This window comes from Coenobita brevimanus, chromosome 46 (assembly GCF_032717465.1).
Source record: "Coenobita brevimanus isolate Jiangsu-jjx chromosome 46, ASM3271746v2, whole genome shotgun sequence".
NCBI lineage: Eukaryota > Metazoa > Arthropoda > Malacostraca > Decapoda > Coenobitidae > Coenobita > Coenobita brevimanus.
Genome location: NC_136999.1, coordinates 14,591,088 through 14,608,666, shown reverse-complemented (window position 1 = coordinate 14,608,666; position 17,579 = coordinate 14,591,088). Strand labels below are relative to the sequence as shown.

Below are 17,579 nucleotides of genomic sequence, written 5' to 3'. Positions count from 1 at the left end.
CTATGACTGGCGTAAAAATAACCTTGTTTTTTCAATGCTTCAAAAACTCAGTTCTTACATCTATTAACCTGACAAAAGCTTCCACAGGAGTACCCTCTAATTTATTACAATATCCAGCTCAATCCTGCACCATCTTTAAACATACCTGGGGTTTCATTCTCTCGTGATTTATTTTGGAAAGAAAATATTACCTCTCTTGTAAAATCTGCTTCCAAGAGATTAGGTGTGCTAAGCCGACTCCATACCTTCTTTTTCCCTGCACAGTTGTTGATTTTATACACGAGTTTTATTTGCCCTTGTCTGGAGTACAACTCTCATGTGTAAGGATTCTCCCCACCCACAGCTCTTCTCAACAGGGTGGAGTCAAAGGATTCTCGTCCCATTAACTCTCCTCCTCTTACTGGCTCCCTTCAACCTCTGTCTCTTCGCCACACTGTTGCACCATTATCTCTTTTCTTTCGCTACTTCAATGGGCGCTGCTCCTCTGAACTGTCTGCTTGCATCCCTGCACCACTACGGAGGGCACACAACACCTGTCAAGCAACAAACTCTCATCCCTTTTCTGTCCAACTCTCTAATGCAAGAGTTAACCGCTACTCCCAGTCCTTCATATATGCAACAGGTCAATTCTGGAACTGTCTCCCTCTGTCTGTTTTTCCTGTTGCCTACAGTCTCCAGTCTTTCAAAATCAGTGTGTCCAGGCATCTCAGAATGAGTGGATCTTGAATTTGGATCTCTGTTATCATGGTTTTGTTTTTTGTTTTTGTTTTTTTTCTTGGAGGGAGCAATTTGCAGGCCCATGGCATTTGGTTCCTTCCTCCTTGAAAAAAAAAAAAAAAGTGCCGCACTCCTCCATATGTCACCACCACCTAGGCACTAATGCCTAATGCCTATCGTCCATACTGAATACATGCTTGGGTTGTCTGTTCAGAACTGGTATGATGGTATGAACAGGGATATTTATAGCATAGTAATGTGTTTTGTGAAGAAAACAGTAGTCTGTTTTAACAAAATTAAATAGTTAAGACCGTCAACTGCTCCAGTCTGTGATCGGGCTTGCGTCCATTCAGACAGCAGACTACTTCTCTAGCCACTTGACCATCACCTCTCTCTCTCTCTCTCTCTCTCTCTCTGGCAGCATGACGTTGCATGGAGGTAGTGAAATTTGACCCACTTTATGCACAATTCTTCTTTAGTTTCTGGGGTTCTAACGCCCATATATCAATATTTCCAGAGGTATATTTCATGGGCCTGCTTTAGATGTTCAGAACATGGTAAAGTAACTGATTGTGTAGCTTGAGGTGGTAAAAATATGAACAAGATAATTTATAGTATCGAAGCAGGTGATAAAAAAAGTACCATGTTAAATCATTACATCGCTGCAGGTGATTGATTCATATTATTGCTTTATGTGGTAAAAGTATGGCAAAACAGCTTATGGTATCACCGCAGATGATGAATAAATACTAAGATGATTCATGGTATTGACTTATACTGAGAAAGATTAGTAAAATAAATTATGGTATCACCCCAGGTGGCAGTGACAGGCGTTGGGAGTGATGGTCGTGCAGGTGGTGTTGTGGGGGACGTTGCTGCTGCTGATGTGGCTCGTCTTCCTCAAAAAACCTTCAGCACTTCCACCAGGTGTGAGATCCTATTATCTGTTAAAGCTTGGCCTAAAACTGTCCTTTCTCCTTTCTAAATGTTAAGCTGTTGCCAGTTCTCTTTCTCCCAAGCTGTGACGCCGAACGCCAATGTGCGGGCTTCGAAGTATTCTTAAGCGGGAGAGCGAGGGGAGGGATGTGTCGGTGTAGGTGTCGGTTTATGGGGGAAGAACGAGAGCTGACGGGGAGGGAGACAAGATTATCAGTTGGGTGAGATAACGGAGCAGTACTTTGAGTGTCTTTATCTGCTTGTCAACGTTGGCCTCGTAAAACAAAAACAAAAAAGGCATTTCATTACCGTATGATTGGTTTCACCATTCATCATCATCATTTTTATTATTATTATTATTATTATTATTATTATTATTATTATTTTTTTTTATTATCATTATTATTATTATCATTACCGTTATTAATATCTATTATTATTATTATTATTATAATAATTATTATTATTACTATTTTTATTATTATTGCAGTAGTGGTAGTAGTAGTAGTAGTAGTAGCAGTAGTAGTAGCAGCAGCAGCAGCAGCAGCAGTCTTAGTAGCAGTAGTAGTAATAGTAGTAGTAGTAGTAGCAGAGGTAAAACAACCATCTATTGTAGTGGTTACAGCAGTAGTAGCAGTGGTGATGGTGATGGTTGTATCATGTGTTTTATAACGAAAATCTATATAGCGAAAACCATAATTATATGCTGCTTATTAGTATGGTCAGTGCAGCAAGGAACCCTTAACAGCTCGTTCTCCCTCCCTGTCTGTTTCCACAGTCCAAGTCCTCTGGGATGTTGGTAGTTGAATATGACACTGCTGCGACTCGCAATCAGTTGAAACAATTATTACGAACAAGCAAGCGAAGTTTACTGTCGGTGTATGAGCGACAAATTACCCATCAACGGTTTGGCGCAACCCAACCATGACGTTTATCAGAGGCTAACTATTTACCTACTAAGGGTAGAGCAGTTGTTTTTTTATTCATGTTTTGTCACCAATTCAAATTTGTATTTTATGATTCACAAATCCATTATCGCACCGTAACACTGTACAAAAGGTAAAATAATCTAAAAAGCTCGCTAGCTTGATATGCGCGAAAACGCACTTCGTACTGGTGATGAGACTAGAATACAAATGTCGTGTTTGTATGCGTCATTTACATCATTTACACCACTGAGACTTGACCACTGCCAAACCAAGATTATCTGGTGATTCCAAAGAAAAAATGTCCACAACCGACGTAATACACACACACACACACACACACACACACACACACACACACACACACACACACACACACACACATACACATCATTATGTCCAGCCTGTAACATTCCACTGCAGGACACAGGCCTCTCACAATGTTTTCACGTGATTTTATCTGGGAGGGAATATAGCCAATATTATTTGTTCTGGATGGTTTATGACTCAGGTCCACCTGAGAGTGCTTTTAGTCTGGCTGTTGCTGGCAGGCGCTTCCAGTATGGTTACACACATTTAGCTTGGCCTTACTACTTCGAAGCAGTACTCAAACCTACTTTCCATTGTATGGTAGTACTACATGCACAGGCTGATCTCCACGTCCGAAAAGGGGTGGGGTATGAGATGGCCTGGCCGACCTCCTCCATGCCCTCTTCGTCCCTACCCTTGAAAAACCATCACCGCCTTTTCGGCTGGACTCTGGCTCAAGAGGGTCTCAGGAAAGGTGAGGGAAGTGGTGGCCTTGTCATCCTTCTCTGTGCCCTCCTCGCCCTTATCCCCGAAGGGGGAGTCATGTGATGGGGGTGGGGGGAAAGCCAATACACCCATTCTGATCGGCCTACTACTCAGGTGGGGGGAGTGCTTTAAGTCTGACTTCCGCTAGTAGGTCTTCTAGCATGATTGCGCCTTATCTAGACTGGCCCTACTAGGTCGAAGTAGTAGGCAAGCCTGCTCAACACTACGAGGTAGTACTCCACGAGCAGGACACGCAGACAAACACATGTATAGATTAGTAAACATAGATAGGTATCCGAATATCAGTATTTTCATTTACTTTGGATTTATGTGGATTTATGAATCTGGCACATCTGTAGGCGATACAATTGTATCTGTCACACAGTCTATACATTTTTCTATTATTTTTACTATACTTACACCTATGCTTGCGATGCAAGACTGGGTTATTAAATAGGTCGGAGTGTCTCTCTGCCTGTGTGTGTGTGTGTGTGTGTGTGTGTGTGTGTGTGTGTGTGTGTGTGTGTGTGTGTGTGTGTTTAACAAAATAACTCAAACAGCTTAATTGTAATTGTAACCACACTTGCTGGAAGGACTGTGGGTCCGCTAAGGAATACGCCTGTTGTTTTTTTATGTCAACTGGTCAGTGGTCAGGGTAACAGAATTCGGTCAAGTGTTGATCAAGCAAGTTCATCATAAACAGATATTTAACTAATTTACACCAAACTTGGTAGAAGTGTTGAAGGAAAAGTAAGAAAGAAATGAGTCAATTTTGAGAAAAAAATATTTGGTTTACATTTTGAAAAAAATTTTCTGATGATTTAATTATTCATGCTGATTTCGTACAATTCGAGAGTGGTGATTTCGAATATTCTTTCAAAAATTATGTAGCACGTCAAAAATTTTCACAAAACATGAGTATATTTACACAATGAAAGGGAATACGACCGGCAGTAAACGGCAATGTAATGGATATTCACTGGAATGGCTACCACAAAAATGCATAAATGTGATGCGCAAGATTAGCACTGGCAGTTGATTTAAGGCTGGAATTTCCTCCTCAGATTTCTTAGCATATTCAGTGTCCGAACAGTCATGCTGGCATTCCATCTCCCTTGATACCTATGGTCCATCGTCTTGATGTCCTGGTGAAACCTTTAATCTTGTTCTTCACTTGTTACACTGAGATTCTTTGGGAAAAAGTTCATGTGACTGTGCGAAAAATGCACTCTCACGCTCATGTGTGCCCCCAAGTCTCTCAACGGTGTCAGTAAAGTTTCCGCGATGGATTCATGGTTTTCTGCTTTCTCGTTAAAAAGAAAAAAAAAATCCAAACTACGTTGGTAAATGCAGTTCATCAATCTTTTTCACCCGGTGTTATAGATTTCACGAATTTCTCATCCTTCATGAGTAGCCTTATTTGTGGGTCGTCGAATATTTCCCGCCTTGAGTTTTTCGTCAGAAAGTGTGGGGAAGTTTTTAGGCAATGGTATCGGAAGCATGCGCTTTCCTTGGCGAGAGCTTTTACAAACTGTTTCAGCAGACCTAATTTTATATATAGTGGTGGCAGCAGAACCTTCTGAGGTTGAACTAGCGGTACATTTTTGATGTTCTCTCCAAATGTGAACTGTTTTCTGGATGGCCATTCCTACCGTATCCAATGTTCCTTCTTTGCACGGCTGTCCCAGAGACTTAGAAAACAAGGAAACTTGGTGTATCCTCCCTGCTGCCCTAAAACCATCGATAGCACCTTCAAGTCACCGCACACCATCCAGTTGTAATCACTGTATTTGATTTTTTCAAGAACCAGTTTCATTGTGCCGTATGTTTCTTTCAAGTTGACTGAATGACCAATAGGAATGGAGGTAAATTTGCTTCCATTGTGCAATAGCACACACTTCAAACTTCTATTTGAACTGTCAATAAAGAGCCTCCATTCATCTGGCGCGTATTCACATCCTATGTTCTCAATCAGCCCTTTAATACCATTATAATAAACAAAACCATTTTCCTTTGGGAAGTAATGCAGTAAAATTAATCTGCCTCTCGGTTGCGATACTTAATGTTTGTTCCGGGTGCCAACATGTTCTAATCCTTGAGCCTTGACCCCAATAACCATGCAGATGACTTCGGCAGATTGAGATCCCTTACCAAATCGTTCAGTTCATCCTGCGTGAATGGTCTCGTACTCTTGATATCGCTGCTTGAGGCATTATATTCATCGTCATTAGTATCAGACACTTCAGGCGTTGAACTTTCATCCGAACTTGTGACATCCAAAGTGGTGAAAGTAGGCACAAGGACTTCATCCGAGTGAGGAACAGGCCGCAACGCTGAGGGAAGATTGGGTTACTCAGTGCGGGTTTCCGTCTTCGAGCTGAAACCAGACACATTGACCATGTTAAAATAGCAATCGGTCAGGTGGTTTGGAGGTTCCCGCCATACCATCGGAACTCCAAAACTGAGACTGTTCCTCTGAGATTTTGTCCATTGCCTGAGATTCTCAGCACATGTCCTGCACACCTTATGAGGGTCCCATGGTTTCTCCTGGTCACGTGTTAACAAGTGGGTTGGCGGAGAGTTAGTGCCCCTCCTCGTAAAACCACTAACTCATAGACAATCAGTCACCCCTTACTGGATAATGGCGTTTGGCTACAGATAGATCGGCTATTTTGCTATGAAATTTACTCTAAGTTGGAAATAAATACGGCCAGTGATATCAATAAAGGGCTTAGGAATAACAAATGGATAAAGTCCAACTTTAATATATAACATTACGCCACCCACCACTCTATTATTTCTCTCATAACTGAAAATGTTGTAACCTGGTATGTTGTATTCTGCTTAAAACTTTCGTTGGTCCATGCTGAACAACGATTCTGTTAGGCCTATTACATCGTAATCTCCAGCAAGAACATAAGCCTCTAAATCAGAAAATATATTCCTCAAACTATGCACATTCACGAGAGGAGGCTTAATATTCTTGCATTCATTACTCGGTCTTTGATTTTTACGACTACGTTGACTCGTTCATAGGCCTCGTATAGTGAGTGCATTTTTGCTCCCCCCCCTCTTTAGAAAAGTTCACTGCATCATCCAAAAAAATTACTGAGATGAGATGAGCCAACTGAAATCAAGGGGAGACCATCATGTGCAAATAGAGCTTGCTGCGTATGGAAGTGATTCCAGGTGTCGACAGACTCAATACCCTCCTGTAAACAAAATGACTTGATACGATTATTCATGCTAATAGCCTCACTACAGAAGATGTTGCTTGCAGCAATCCTGAAGAGACACCTGAAGTGAGAATGTTATTAGTTTTTCCTTGTAACACTCGATCATCAACTTGAACCTGTTCAGGAGCTCTTTAGACCAGGTTTGCATAACATTGTTGGATCCTGTGTGAATGATTTTGAGACTTTCATTAGTTGCACCCCCTGTAACAGTATTTACCATCTCAGTTATATCATCACGTCCAGCACCTGGAATCCAGTAATGATTTCTTTTATTTAGTGCCCTGCTACAAAACTCCACAAGCTGTCCACGGATGATCGAATCCTCGATCAGTTGAGCCTCATGAATCTCTTCTTTAGCGTCGGCTAAAATCTTAAATTTAATGTAAATGCTTAACAGTAGTAATGCATTATATCCTTGTCACTCTCACACTATTCCATGCTGGCTGGAAATTGTCCTGTTCAGTTGAGGGTTGATTAGTTTCGGCAGCAGGAGGGGACACAACGTCAACGTCACCTCAGGCAACACCGGTCCTTGACTGAAGAGTGTTGCTCCCCTCTACATTATTATCAACGTTGCTGGCAACAAACTCCTCCAACGTATCAACTCTACTAGTAAGGATGTTAATTTTGTTAGTACCTTCAGACAGCTTTTCCTCAAGGTCATAGAGGAGTTTGCACATCCTGCAAACAATAGAGCGGTCAGTGAAAAATATGCAGTGAAACTACCGGAGCAGGTAGTGCACGTTATGTTCCAGGGTATTTTGAAATTTGGGGGTTACTGAAAGAACTTGTGAAAAAAATAAATAAATGAGCTAAAATAATGTCAGTTAAATACAAGTCTCTAAGAGGGATTATGCAGCAAGTTAGTCTGAGTATCGCAAAGCAGAAATTTTACCCGAATACAGTAGGTTTTTGCTAATAACAGGTGAGGTCATTATTGTACTGTTATTGAAATGTTGAGGAAGTACTGTAGCTACCTGCAACAAGATGTGTTATTAATTTTGCTTACTGCTGCTGCAAGGAATTGAGATCTGGAATGATAAAGTTGAAATTTAGCTATCAGTTGAGGAAGCAGGACATTGAAAACAATCACAGTACACACACAGTATAAATAATACCTTAAAATTAGAAAAGTACTGAAATAAAAATAAACGGTTAGTACATGAAAAATACAAGATAAGGTATGGGTTGTTTAATATTGATTTTTTTTTTTTCTTAATCTGCTGTCAGAAGTGAAAAAAAAATGTCACATGTAATGAAATCCAAAAAAAAAAAAAAGCTAATTCCTGGAATGCAAGAGCACAGAATAATAATAATAATAATAATAATAATAATAATAATAATAATAATAATAATAATACACCAGATGAGCCAGGCCTGTAAACAGAGAAGAAAAAAAATAGAATAAATGTTATCTGTAACTGAAAAGTATTCTCTGCAAAGAAAAATACATGTATGGTGACCTTTAAAACAAGGAGTTATCTTGTAGCAAAAGTAAATTTAATATTTAGATACAATTTGTCTTTATAAGTGAAAAAGAGGGGAATTTACCAGTTAAAATATTTTAACGTACCATGAGAGAGAGACAGAGAGATAGACAGAGAAAGTTACCCAAGTAGTCCAAACAAAGGCAGACTAGTGGTGCAAAAGTGCATTCAAAACAAACAAAGCTCATCTCAGTAAATAACTGTATACAGATGCTCACAGATGATCATTTGGAAGAGGCTCACGCCTGTGACTCCAGATCCTCACGTTCTTCACAGTTCCGGTCATAGCTGTGCGTGGTGGACGTTAGTTGTTCTTCATATTTAAATTTTTGGCCTTTGTTGAATCGAGAATTTGTTTAACCTTTCAAATGTTTCAGCATTGCCTGAATTAACATGCCATTCAGGCAGATCATTCCAAGTGTTCATTATTCTGTTGGTGAAAGTATATTTCCTCAAATTTAACCTTGTATACTGCTTGGGAATCTTTTTAGTATTACCACTTGTACTGTCACCCTCCCTCCTGTGGAACCCCTTGTGTGCACTCTTGATCATATTTGCCACTTAAAGTTTTAAATGTTTCTATCATATCCCCTCGTGATCTTCTATAAGAAAAAGTGGGTAAATTCATCTTCCTTAGCCTTTCATCATACGTGAGATCCTTTAGTTTTGTATAATTTTTGTGGCTCTGTGTTGCATTCTTTCCACCGCGTCCACATCCTAAGAGAGGCAGGGGCAATATGCCTGGTCTGTGTATTTAAGATGTGGTCTTACTAATGCAACATACAAGGCCTTAAAGATCTCTATACACGGGACATAAACTGCTTGCACTGGTAAAAGCAATGAACAAAACTAAGAAAACAGTAATCAATTATCGCACTATGCACGGGGGAATGCTTAACACTAAATACACAAGATATACTGTACCAACCACAGCAGCTGTTTACGTCCACGAACACAAAGGCGTCGACAACAATCACACAGGACTGCCACAAACTGCTGAACTGCTAAATACAAATTGTTTCCACACTACTGTATAACGCACAGCAATACACAGAAACGCTGTATCACTGAAAACTATAGCCAGGTTCGAAAAAAACAAAAAAACAAAACAAGCCAGAACAGAACACAGCTTCACACAACCAGCGAGGTCAGCTGGGGCAAACCAAGTCAGAACAAAAAAAAGAGTTCCACTCAGTTCCAAGTACACATACAGGGGAAAAAATTGTTCTTACTGGTGAAACAACATACAGTTAACATTCACCCAGCCGGAACTCTAAACACAGGGTAATAACCACTCATTGCAGTCACACTTTAAGGCGACAAACGTGACTAATAGGACAGGACAGTTTTTCACACTCAATACGCACAAAACTCTGGTATACAGTATACGATGGATTCACAAACCTCACACAGGGATAATGCGCCCAAGACACATACACAGATGTACTATTTGGACACTGAATATTTACTCAAATTGACTCAAATCGTAGACAAAACTGGTAGGTGGTGAAAGCGCCGATCTACAAGCAGGATTTATGGGGCAACGAAGGTGGCTGGACGGGGAGGGGGTTGGCTGGGTGGGTGGGTAGGGTGAGCATGGTAAGTAGGATGGCTGGGCAGTGTGGGTTGGATGGCAGGGCAGGATGGGTGGTAGGCAGGCAGAGTGATCAGAGTGGATGGGGCTGGCAGAGTGAGTGGGGTGAGTAGGTGGTTGGGTAGGGAAAGTGAATGGATGGGTGGGTGGGTGCGTCGGGTGGGGTGGCGGGTGGGTGAGATTGGTGGATGAATGGTCAGGGTGGGAAGACACTATGGAGGGAAGGGTGGACTTTGTTGTTGAGTGGATGAGTGACTTGCCGGAGTGTTGACAAGGCCGGTGACAGGCTTACTGCACTAGGTGAACGGGTAGGTATATGGGTAGATGGGTCGATGAGGGAAATAGGTCCATTGGGGAACAGGTCCATGGAGTGAATGGATTCTTGGCTGGAATAAGTTCATATGGTAAAACAGTTCCATGGGGAATACATCCCTGGGGAAGAGGACCCAAGTGGAAACACAGGAGCATTTGGTAAAAAAGGTCCATGGCGGAAATAAGTCCATGGAAGAAAACAGGTTCATCTGGGAAACTGGTGTTCATTCAAGGGAAACAATAAAAATTGGTCCATGGATAGAAAATGGATCCATAGGGAAAACAGGTCTCTGGGAAAAATATGTCACTGGTTGGAAAATAGGTTCATCGAGGATAAAAGGTCCATGTCCATGGGGGAAACAGATCCATGGGGAAAGTAGGTCCATGGAAAAAAAAAAAGGTCCATGGAAGAAAAAAGGTCCATGGTGAAAATAGATCTCAAAGGAAAAATAGGACCACGGGGTATAGAGGGTCCATGAAGGAAACAGATCCATAGGAAGAGTAGGCATATGGAGGGAAATAGATCCAAAGGGGAAAACCAAGAGGCGAAAATCGGGTCATCGGGGATGGGTGAGATGAATTCTAGGGAGTGTAGCTGGAAGACGGTGTTATGTATGTGTTTTATTTCTGGTGGACACTCTGGTTAGTCTTATGAAGGACCTCATGTATAGCTAGCTCATTTCCTCTGCCTGACAATGATCTTAAAACGCTTTCAGCTCAGTTCATGGCCAAGTTTAGTCAGATTTTGAACGTTGTCAGCCCTGTTGATGGCCAAGTGTAGTCGCACTAAGGTTGATTTGGCTAGTAGCGAAGGAGACTCATTCCTACCTCACAACAAAATCTTACCAAATATCATATCATCATGCCTTAGTGACCAAGGTGAGGAAAAAACAAGCAATTTGGGAAGACATAGTAATCTCTTTGCCCTCAGGTCGATGGGGTCTGCCTCTGATCGGCTATGTACCCATCACACGACGGAGCATTGAGCAGCAGGTGACGGAACTTAGGGATAAATACGGCGATATAAACCTGTGAGTACCACAGTAATGCACAGTCACCCTCACGCACCTCTTATACAGCTCAGGCTAATGCAACTCACTCTCATGGACTTCACTCATGCAGCTCAGTCTCATGCAACTCACTCTCATGGACTTCATTCATGCAGCTCACTCTCATGCACCTCACTCATGCACCTCAGTCTTATGCACCTCATCATCATATACTTTGCTGCCATGCACCTCAGTCTTATGCACCTCATCATCATATACTTTGGTGCCATGCACCTCATTCCCACGCACCTTACTCTTACAGCACAGATAAACCTTCAGCACCTCAACAAAAGGACTCTGGGAACACTCGGCTGACGTGGCCACTGCCCTGCAGCTCACCGGTTTATGCTGAGATTTGTTTGGATCATCATCATCATCTTCTTCATCAACAACAACGACAAAAACAACAATAATAACAAACAGAGAATCAGTTATCTATACAGTTTTGCGCCAAGATTATTTGAACCCCTTTTGTACAATAACGCCTATTTCAATTCATTCTAGCTACTTCCAGACTAATTTATTCAAGTGAAGATCGAGCACAACGACATATGTCAGACGATGCTACTAACACGCTACCACAGTGCTGTTATTTTTGTTGTACTTCACTTAACACATCGAAATGAGTACAAGGTAACGTAACATAGAAATGACACCATGCTTTCTCTCAAGGAATAATCCCTGTATTAAGGTTTGCCATGGTACAGCTGATGTTTACCATGGATTGGACGCTAAACCATATACCAACACCAACTAATTACTTCCCAACATTTGCTGGAAGCTAATGAGAAAAAAAAAATGAGATGTTTAATATGACTATTTTGTAACACTTGAAAATCTCAGCGTAGACCTTGGCTGCTTAGAGTCACCTAAAAGAAAGATCAACAAGTGACTGTACTTGTGGTTGAATGTTCTCTGCCTCAGAAAGATAAGTGTGTGGTTAAATACCAACTTGCAGCCACATCTTATTTTCCCAGGCAGTACCTACCAGAGTCGATAGTAGTAATTATTATTTATCTTCGTTTATCGCTGTTGGCCAGTGAATGTGAGCCACTTCATTCAGTTATCATTAGGGACATTTAAGGCGAGTGACCAATTGTTCTCTCTTGAGTGGTATTATGTGAACAGTCAACTTAAACCAACCCTTCGATTGTACTCTTATGGGCCACATTCATTAGGAGCTCCTTAACTCACTATACCAAACGCAATCCATTTGGTTGTATGGTTACTGCCCAGTGTAGTAAATGGTTTCCTGGGCTATAAGTGATCATATGGTTTGTTATTCAGTGTAGTCACCTGAATGCAACACTACATCAGACTGGAGAATGGAGGGCGCCCAAATTCGTCATGAAAATATTGTCTGACAGACATATATCCTGAGTTAGACAGTCCATACCAGAAGAGGTCCAAGTAGGGCCGACAATATTCTATCCTTATAATAATCACAACGTCAATTACATATTCGGGTATATATTTTTGTATCTGAGCGATTAAAAATACTGCAAAATCAAAATATTTTATCATACGCCTCCACTGTTTTCTTCTTGTCAGAAAGGTGGAGAATGAGTATGCAGATATTTGTGTTTATTTTCCATTTGTGCCGCAGATGGAGAATGGGTATGCATGGGATGATTTTTATTTTCCTCTTGTGCCGCAGGTGGAGGATGGGTACGCAGGTGATGGTGTTCCTCCATGACTATCAGCTCATCAAGGAGGCCTTCAACAGACCAGAGATCCAGGGCAGACCTCAATGGGAAACCTTGAGGCTCAGAGAAACCCAGCCCAGTGGTTTGTCCAAAGCATATCTCGTCATTTTAAAAGGCTTTCTAATACCTCTCTTGTTTTATTTGCTTATTACATTATTATTTACTTCTACTTTATCTTTGTCTTTCGAATATCGACACAGACTTCATAAAAAGAAAAACAACAGAATATAAACTCGACATGGCAGAAATGAACTGAGTGCTGTGGACACTCCTTAACCAACGAGTCTCTTATTTCTCTGAAACTCTGAATTAATAGAGCCGAATTCAACCCATTTGATTATTCTCGATTAGTGTGATAAAGTGTAAATGAATTATTAACTGCAACTGTACTTCATACCTCTAGACAGGGATTATCTTTGAAAAGTAATGCAACTGTAATTGAGGCCAATCTCTCTCTCTCTCTCTCTCTCTCTCTGTATTTATTTATTTATTCAGTATATATATATATATATATATATATATATATATATATATATATATATATAGAGAGAGAGAGAGAGAGAGAGAGAGAGAGAGAGACAGATATATCTATCTATCTATATATAGATAGATAGATAGATAGATATATAGATATATATATATAGATATATCTATCTATATATATATATATATATATATATATATATATATATATATATATGGACCCTCTGTGGTATAGTGGTAAAGTGTGCGTTTTCGTACACTGAAGAACGAGGGTTCGCGCCCAGCGAGGGTAATAAACTTTGGGAGCGTTCTTCAGGCCACGTACTGCATTGGCGGACACAAGGGGTGCTGGGGTTGAACCAGTGTCGCATACTATAAAGTATGCTTGCACCCAGTTACACTTGGTTCACAGTGAAGACTACACACACATCCAAAGCCACTCCAACACTACAATTACACTTTCAAGCACTTCTCACCCTACATACAATCTCTGCTAGACAGCCTAAGCCACTTGGCAGAGATACATTGGCTGCATCGTCCCCACTTCGGTTGGGATAGGCCGGTCCTGCAGTGGACACTCAAACGGCTGATGAGATGATATATATATATATATATATATATATATATATATATATATATATATATATATATGCAGGGTGTAACGCGACGTATGACAAAAACTTACACCAATGATCTATCATGCAATTTTGAGTATATTTTGTTCTATAACATATACTCTCTGCGACCCCAGTTCAGTACCCAGCATTCGGCTTTTGTGTTAAAGTTTGGTGGGTAGCACGCGCCATTGGGTGGGAGTTTGGCAGGGCGACGGGAGACGAGTATTATTAGCTCATACTGTACTGTACTGTACATAAAAATACCATTTCCTATCAGTACAAACGAGTTTTAAGAAGAAACTTTACGTAGTCCATTGATTCTTTAACATCGTCATGCATTTCTGCAATTCTTTTGCACAAATCGACTGTAAATTAAGGATTAAATTCAAATTTTAGAGCTTGTGAGGGAGGAGGGAGGGAGGAGAGGGGGTGGTGTGTTGTTGCCAGTTGTGTAATGTGTGGTTTGTAGGATATTGCTAGCAGCATTATCCTAACACCCACAGCTCATTCAATGGAAAGAAATTGGTATAGGTAGTGACTAGCATCACACTAAGTCAGGAGTAATATTATTATTCATTACAATTTTTCTGCTGCAAGTACACGTGGCACCAATGCTTTCATATGATGATGACGTGTGAAAAATACACAGGATTGCCAATGTAACGACTATGCAGCTAGACCTATTTTTTTGCTTCTATCTAGCGGCACTTCTTAACATCTGACAACATGGTATCTAGCTACATTTTGGATATTTTTTGCCATTTTTAGGTGATATTCTAGGGATTTAATCGTATTTTCTAGCAATATTTTGCAGTGTTTTTACTACCTAGCGGCATTCTAGCAAGTTTTCATGACTAAACTAGCGAGACTGATGATAAGGACTTGGCAGCCCTGCGTCCAGTGTCATTTGAACGGGAAAATTTGCAGGCGAGGCACGCACTTCAAATACTGTTCTCCGCGTTCAGCTGTTCACTGGGTTCATGAAACAGCATGCCACGTACGTACAGCAATCAAGAATATGCAGATATCGTTTATTTTTACGGATTCTGGGATGGTAAAGCCAGTGTTGCAGAGAGGAATACAGGTGGAGATACCCAGTGGCGCCACGTTTACTTGCAGCAGAAAAATTGTAATAAATAGTAGTCTTCCTGACTTAAAGTGAGGCTAATCTTCCATTACAATAACGTTTTTCCACTGAATGAGCTGTGGGTGTTACGAAAATGCTGCTAGCAATATCCTACAAACCACACATTACACAACTGGCAACAACACACCACCCCTCTCCTCCCTCGCTTCTCCCTCACAAGCTCTAAAATTTGAATTTAATCCTTAATTTACAGTCGATTTGTGCAAAAGAATTGCAGAAATGCATGACGATGTTAAAGAATCAATGGACTACGTAAAGTTTCTTCTTAAAACTCGTTTGTACTGATAGGAAATGGTATTTTTATGTACAGTACAGTATGAGCTAATAATACTCGTCTCCCGTCGCCCTGCGAAGCTCCCACCCAATGGCGCGTGCTACCCACCAAACTTTAACACAAAAGCCGAATGCTGGGTACTGAACTGGGGTCGCAGAGAGTATATGTTATAGAACAAAATATACTCAAAATTTCATGATAGATCATTGGTGTAAGTTTTTGTCATACGTCGCGTTACACCCTGTATATATATATATATATATATATATATATATATATATATATATATATATCTATATATAAAACATGTGAAGTGCGTTAAAGTGGGTTTTCTTGTTCCATAATCCAACACCGTACAGTTAATGCCCATATGAAACATGGGAAAACAACCTTGAATGAACTTAGATATATTTTCAGTATAGCACATTAAAGAAGTGTCTTACCTATTCAGCTTAGAAAGTATCTTAGTAATGAAGGAACTGGCCACTTTAAGGGGATGACTTACGGTATTTTGAATGCTAACTTCACCATCTCCAGCAGTTTTGTTCAACTTTGGATACACTCTTCGAACTGGATGAGTTACATATAGTCGTCATTAACCATTTTAATATTAGAGAGCCTTCCAAAAGTTTATTTAAATACTCTGTTGTTAGCAATGAAAAAAAAAAAAAAAAAAGACTGCCAGCATTCCCCAGGGAAAGCAGAATGATTAAAAAAAAAAAAAAGACTCCGGGAGGTGACTGTCCCCAACACTCCTCGCAAAAGTTAGTAAATTCTATGGACTTCCCATTTCAGACCTTTGACCAGATAAAATCCTCTAAAACGACTAGATTTCCCCAAATATGTGGAGGTGTAGGAGAACTACTGGGTCTTGGGGTAGGCAACTGCCCCAGAGAAATAGGCCCTGAAGCCTTTGCCTAGAGTCGGACACACACACACACACACACACACACACACACACACACACACACACACACACACACACACACACACACACACAATAGAGAGAGAGAAAATTCCATGTGTCAAAGGAGAAATATTACTAAATAAAAGTCAGCTGGTGAAGAAACGAAAGAATGGCACCAAACGGAAAAGTATTTGGAAGAATGAAAGAAGAAAGAATAATAAAATGAGTAAATACAGTTGAAATGAGGTGGTTAATGAGCATTCTGGTGACCATTATAGTTCTACAAATTTCTCTTAAGCCAAATAAATCAGTCTGGAAAGAATAATAATACATAAAATCGCTCGACCTGCGTCGTCCCATGAAACTACCATAGACGGTAAAGAAGTGGGCGTGGTGGGCAAAGGAGTGGATGGAATGGGCAGGAATGTTGGTTGACGGTAGGACTGGGACAGGAAAGTTTACCCTGTGAAAATAGGTGTTGCAAGATCAGTGGGTTGAGCATAATGACATTTTCTTTTAAAACATCCAAAACTGAAAGTATTGGGGTGCTGAAGAATGAGAGTGGGGGACAAAGAATTGGGTAGGAAGAGCTGGAAGTGCGGTTGTGGTGATGGTGATGGTGTAGGAATGCAAGTATACTTCGCGAAAATGGGTGCTATATGTTTAATAGTTACAGAACAGTGAAGATTATTTTTAAAAGTTTTCTTAGATGATAACAACGATAACTAGAGGTCCCTCCCCCAAGGGGGGAATCATACCAGCCGTGAGCCGATACACATCTAGCGCAGCATGGAATATGACCTTGACCTTGACCTACTGTACTTTCACCAATTTTGAACTCGTAGATTTTTATTGCTACTACACACCTGTAAAATTTTGTGACGATACTTTGAGTGGTTGCGGAGTTATCGTGGTAACAGACACACAGATCTTGACCTATTTTCTTCAGTTTCGAACTCGTAGGAGATTTTGATCCCTACTACATGCCTGTAAAATTTTATGGTGATATCTTGAGCGGTTGCGAAGTTATCTTGCTAACAGACAGACTGAAAAAATAGAAAATTAAAACAATACTCGTGGGAAATTTTCATCCCTACTACTCACCTCTAAAATTTTGTGATGATATCTTAAGCTGTTGCGAAGTTATCTTGGTAAGAGACAGAGAGACCTTGACCTACTTTCACCAGTTTAGAACTCGTTATCTCTTTTTTTTTTCCCTACTACACACGTGTTAAATTTTGTGATGATATCTTGAGGAGTTCCGAAGTTATCGTGCACACACACACACACACACACACACACACACAAATTGAAAACAACACCAGCTTCACTATCGGGGCTGGTAACAAGTGAAATCTGCGTCGTTCTCGTTGGCCTTGGGTCTTACACCCAC

At 40.5% G+C, this 17,579-nt stretch overlaps 1 protein-coding gene across 1 annotated transcript in view; it reads left to right on the top strand.

The window, feature by feature from the left end:
* The first annotated feature begins 1,553 nt into the window (after nt 1-1,553).
* Nucleotides 1,554-17,579, top strand: part of LOC145398654 (cytochrome P450 2L1-like) — a 112,574-nt gene continuing 96,548 nt past the window's right edge. The window contains exons 1-3 of the mRNA XM_080271460.1: nt 1,554-1,644; nt 10,935-11,034; nt 12,710-12,840. Coding sequence (XP_080127586.1) covers nt 1,560-1,644; nt 10,935-11,034; nt 12,710-12,840 — 316 coding nt within the window. The 5' untranslated portion in view covers nt 1,554-1,559. The remainder of the gene's footprint in view (nt 1,645-10,934; nt 11,035-12,709; nt 12,841-17,579) is intronic.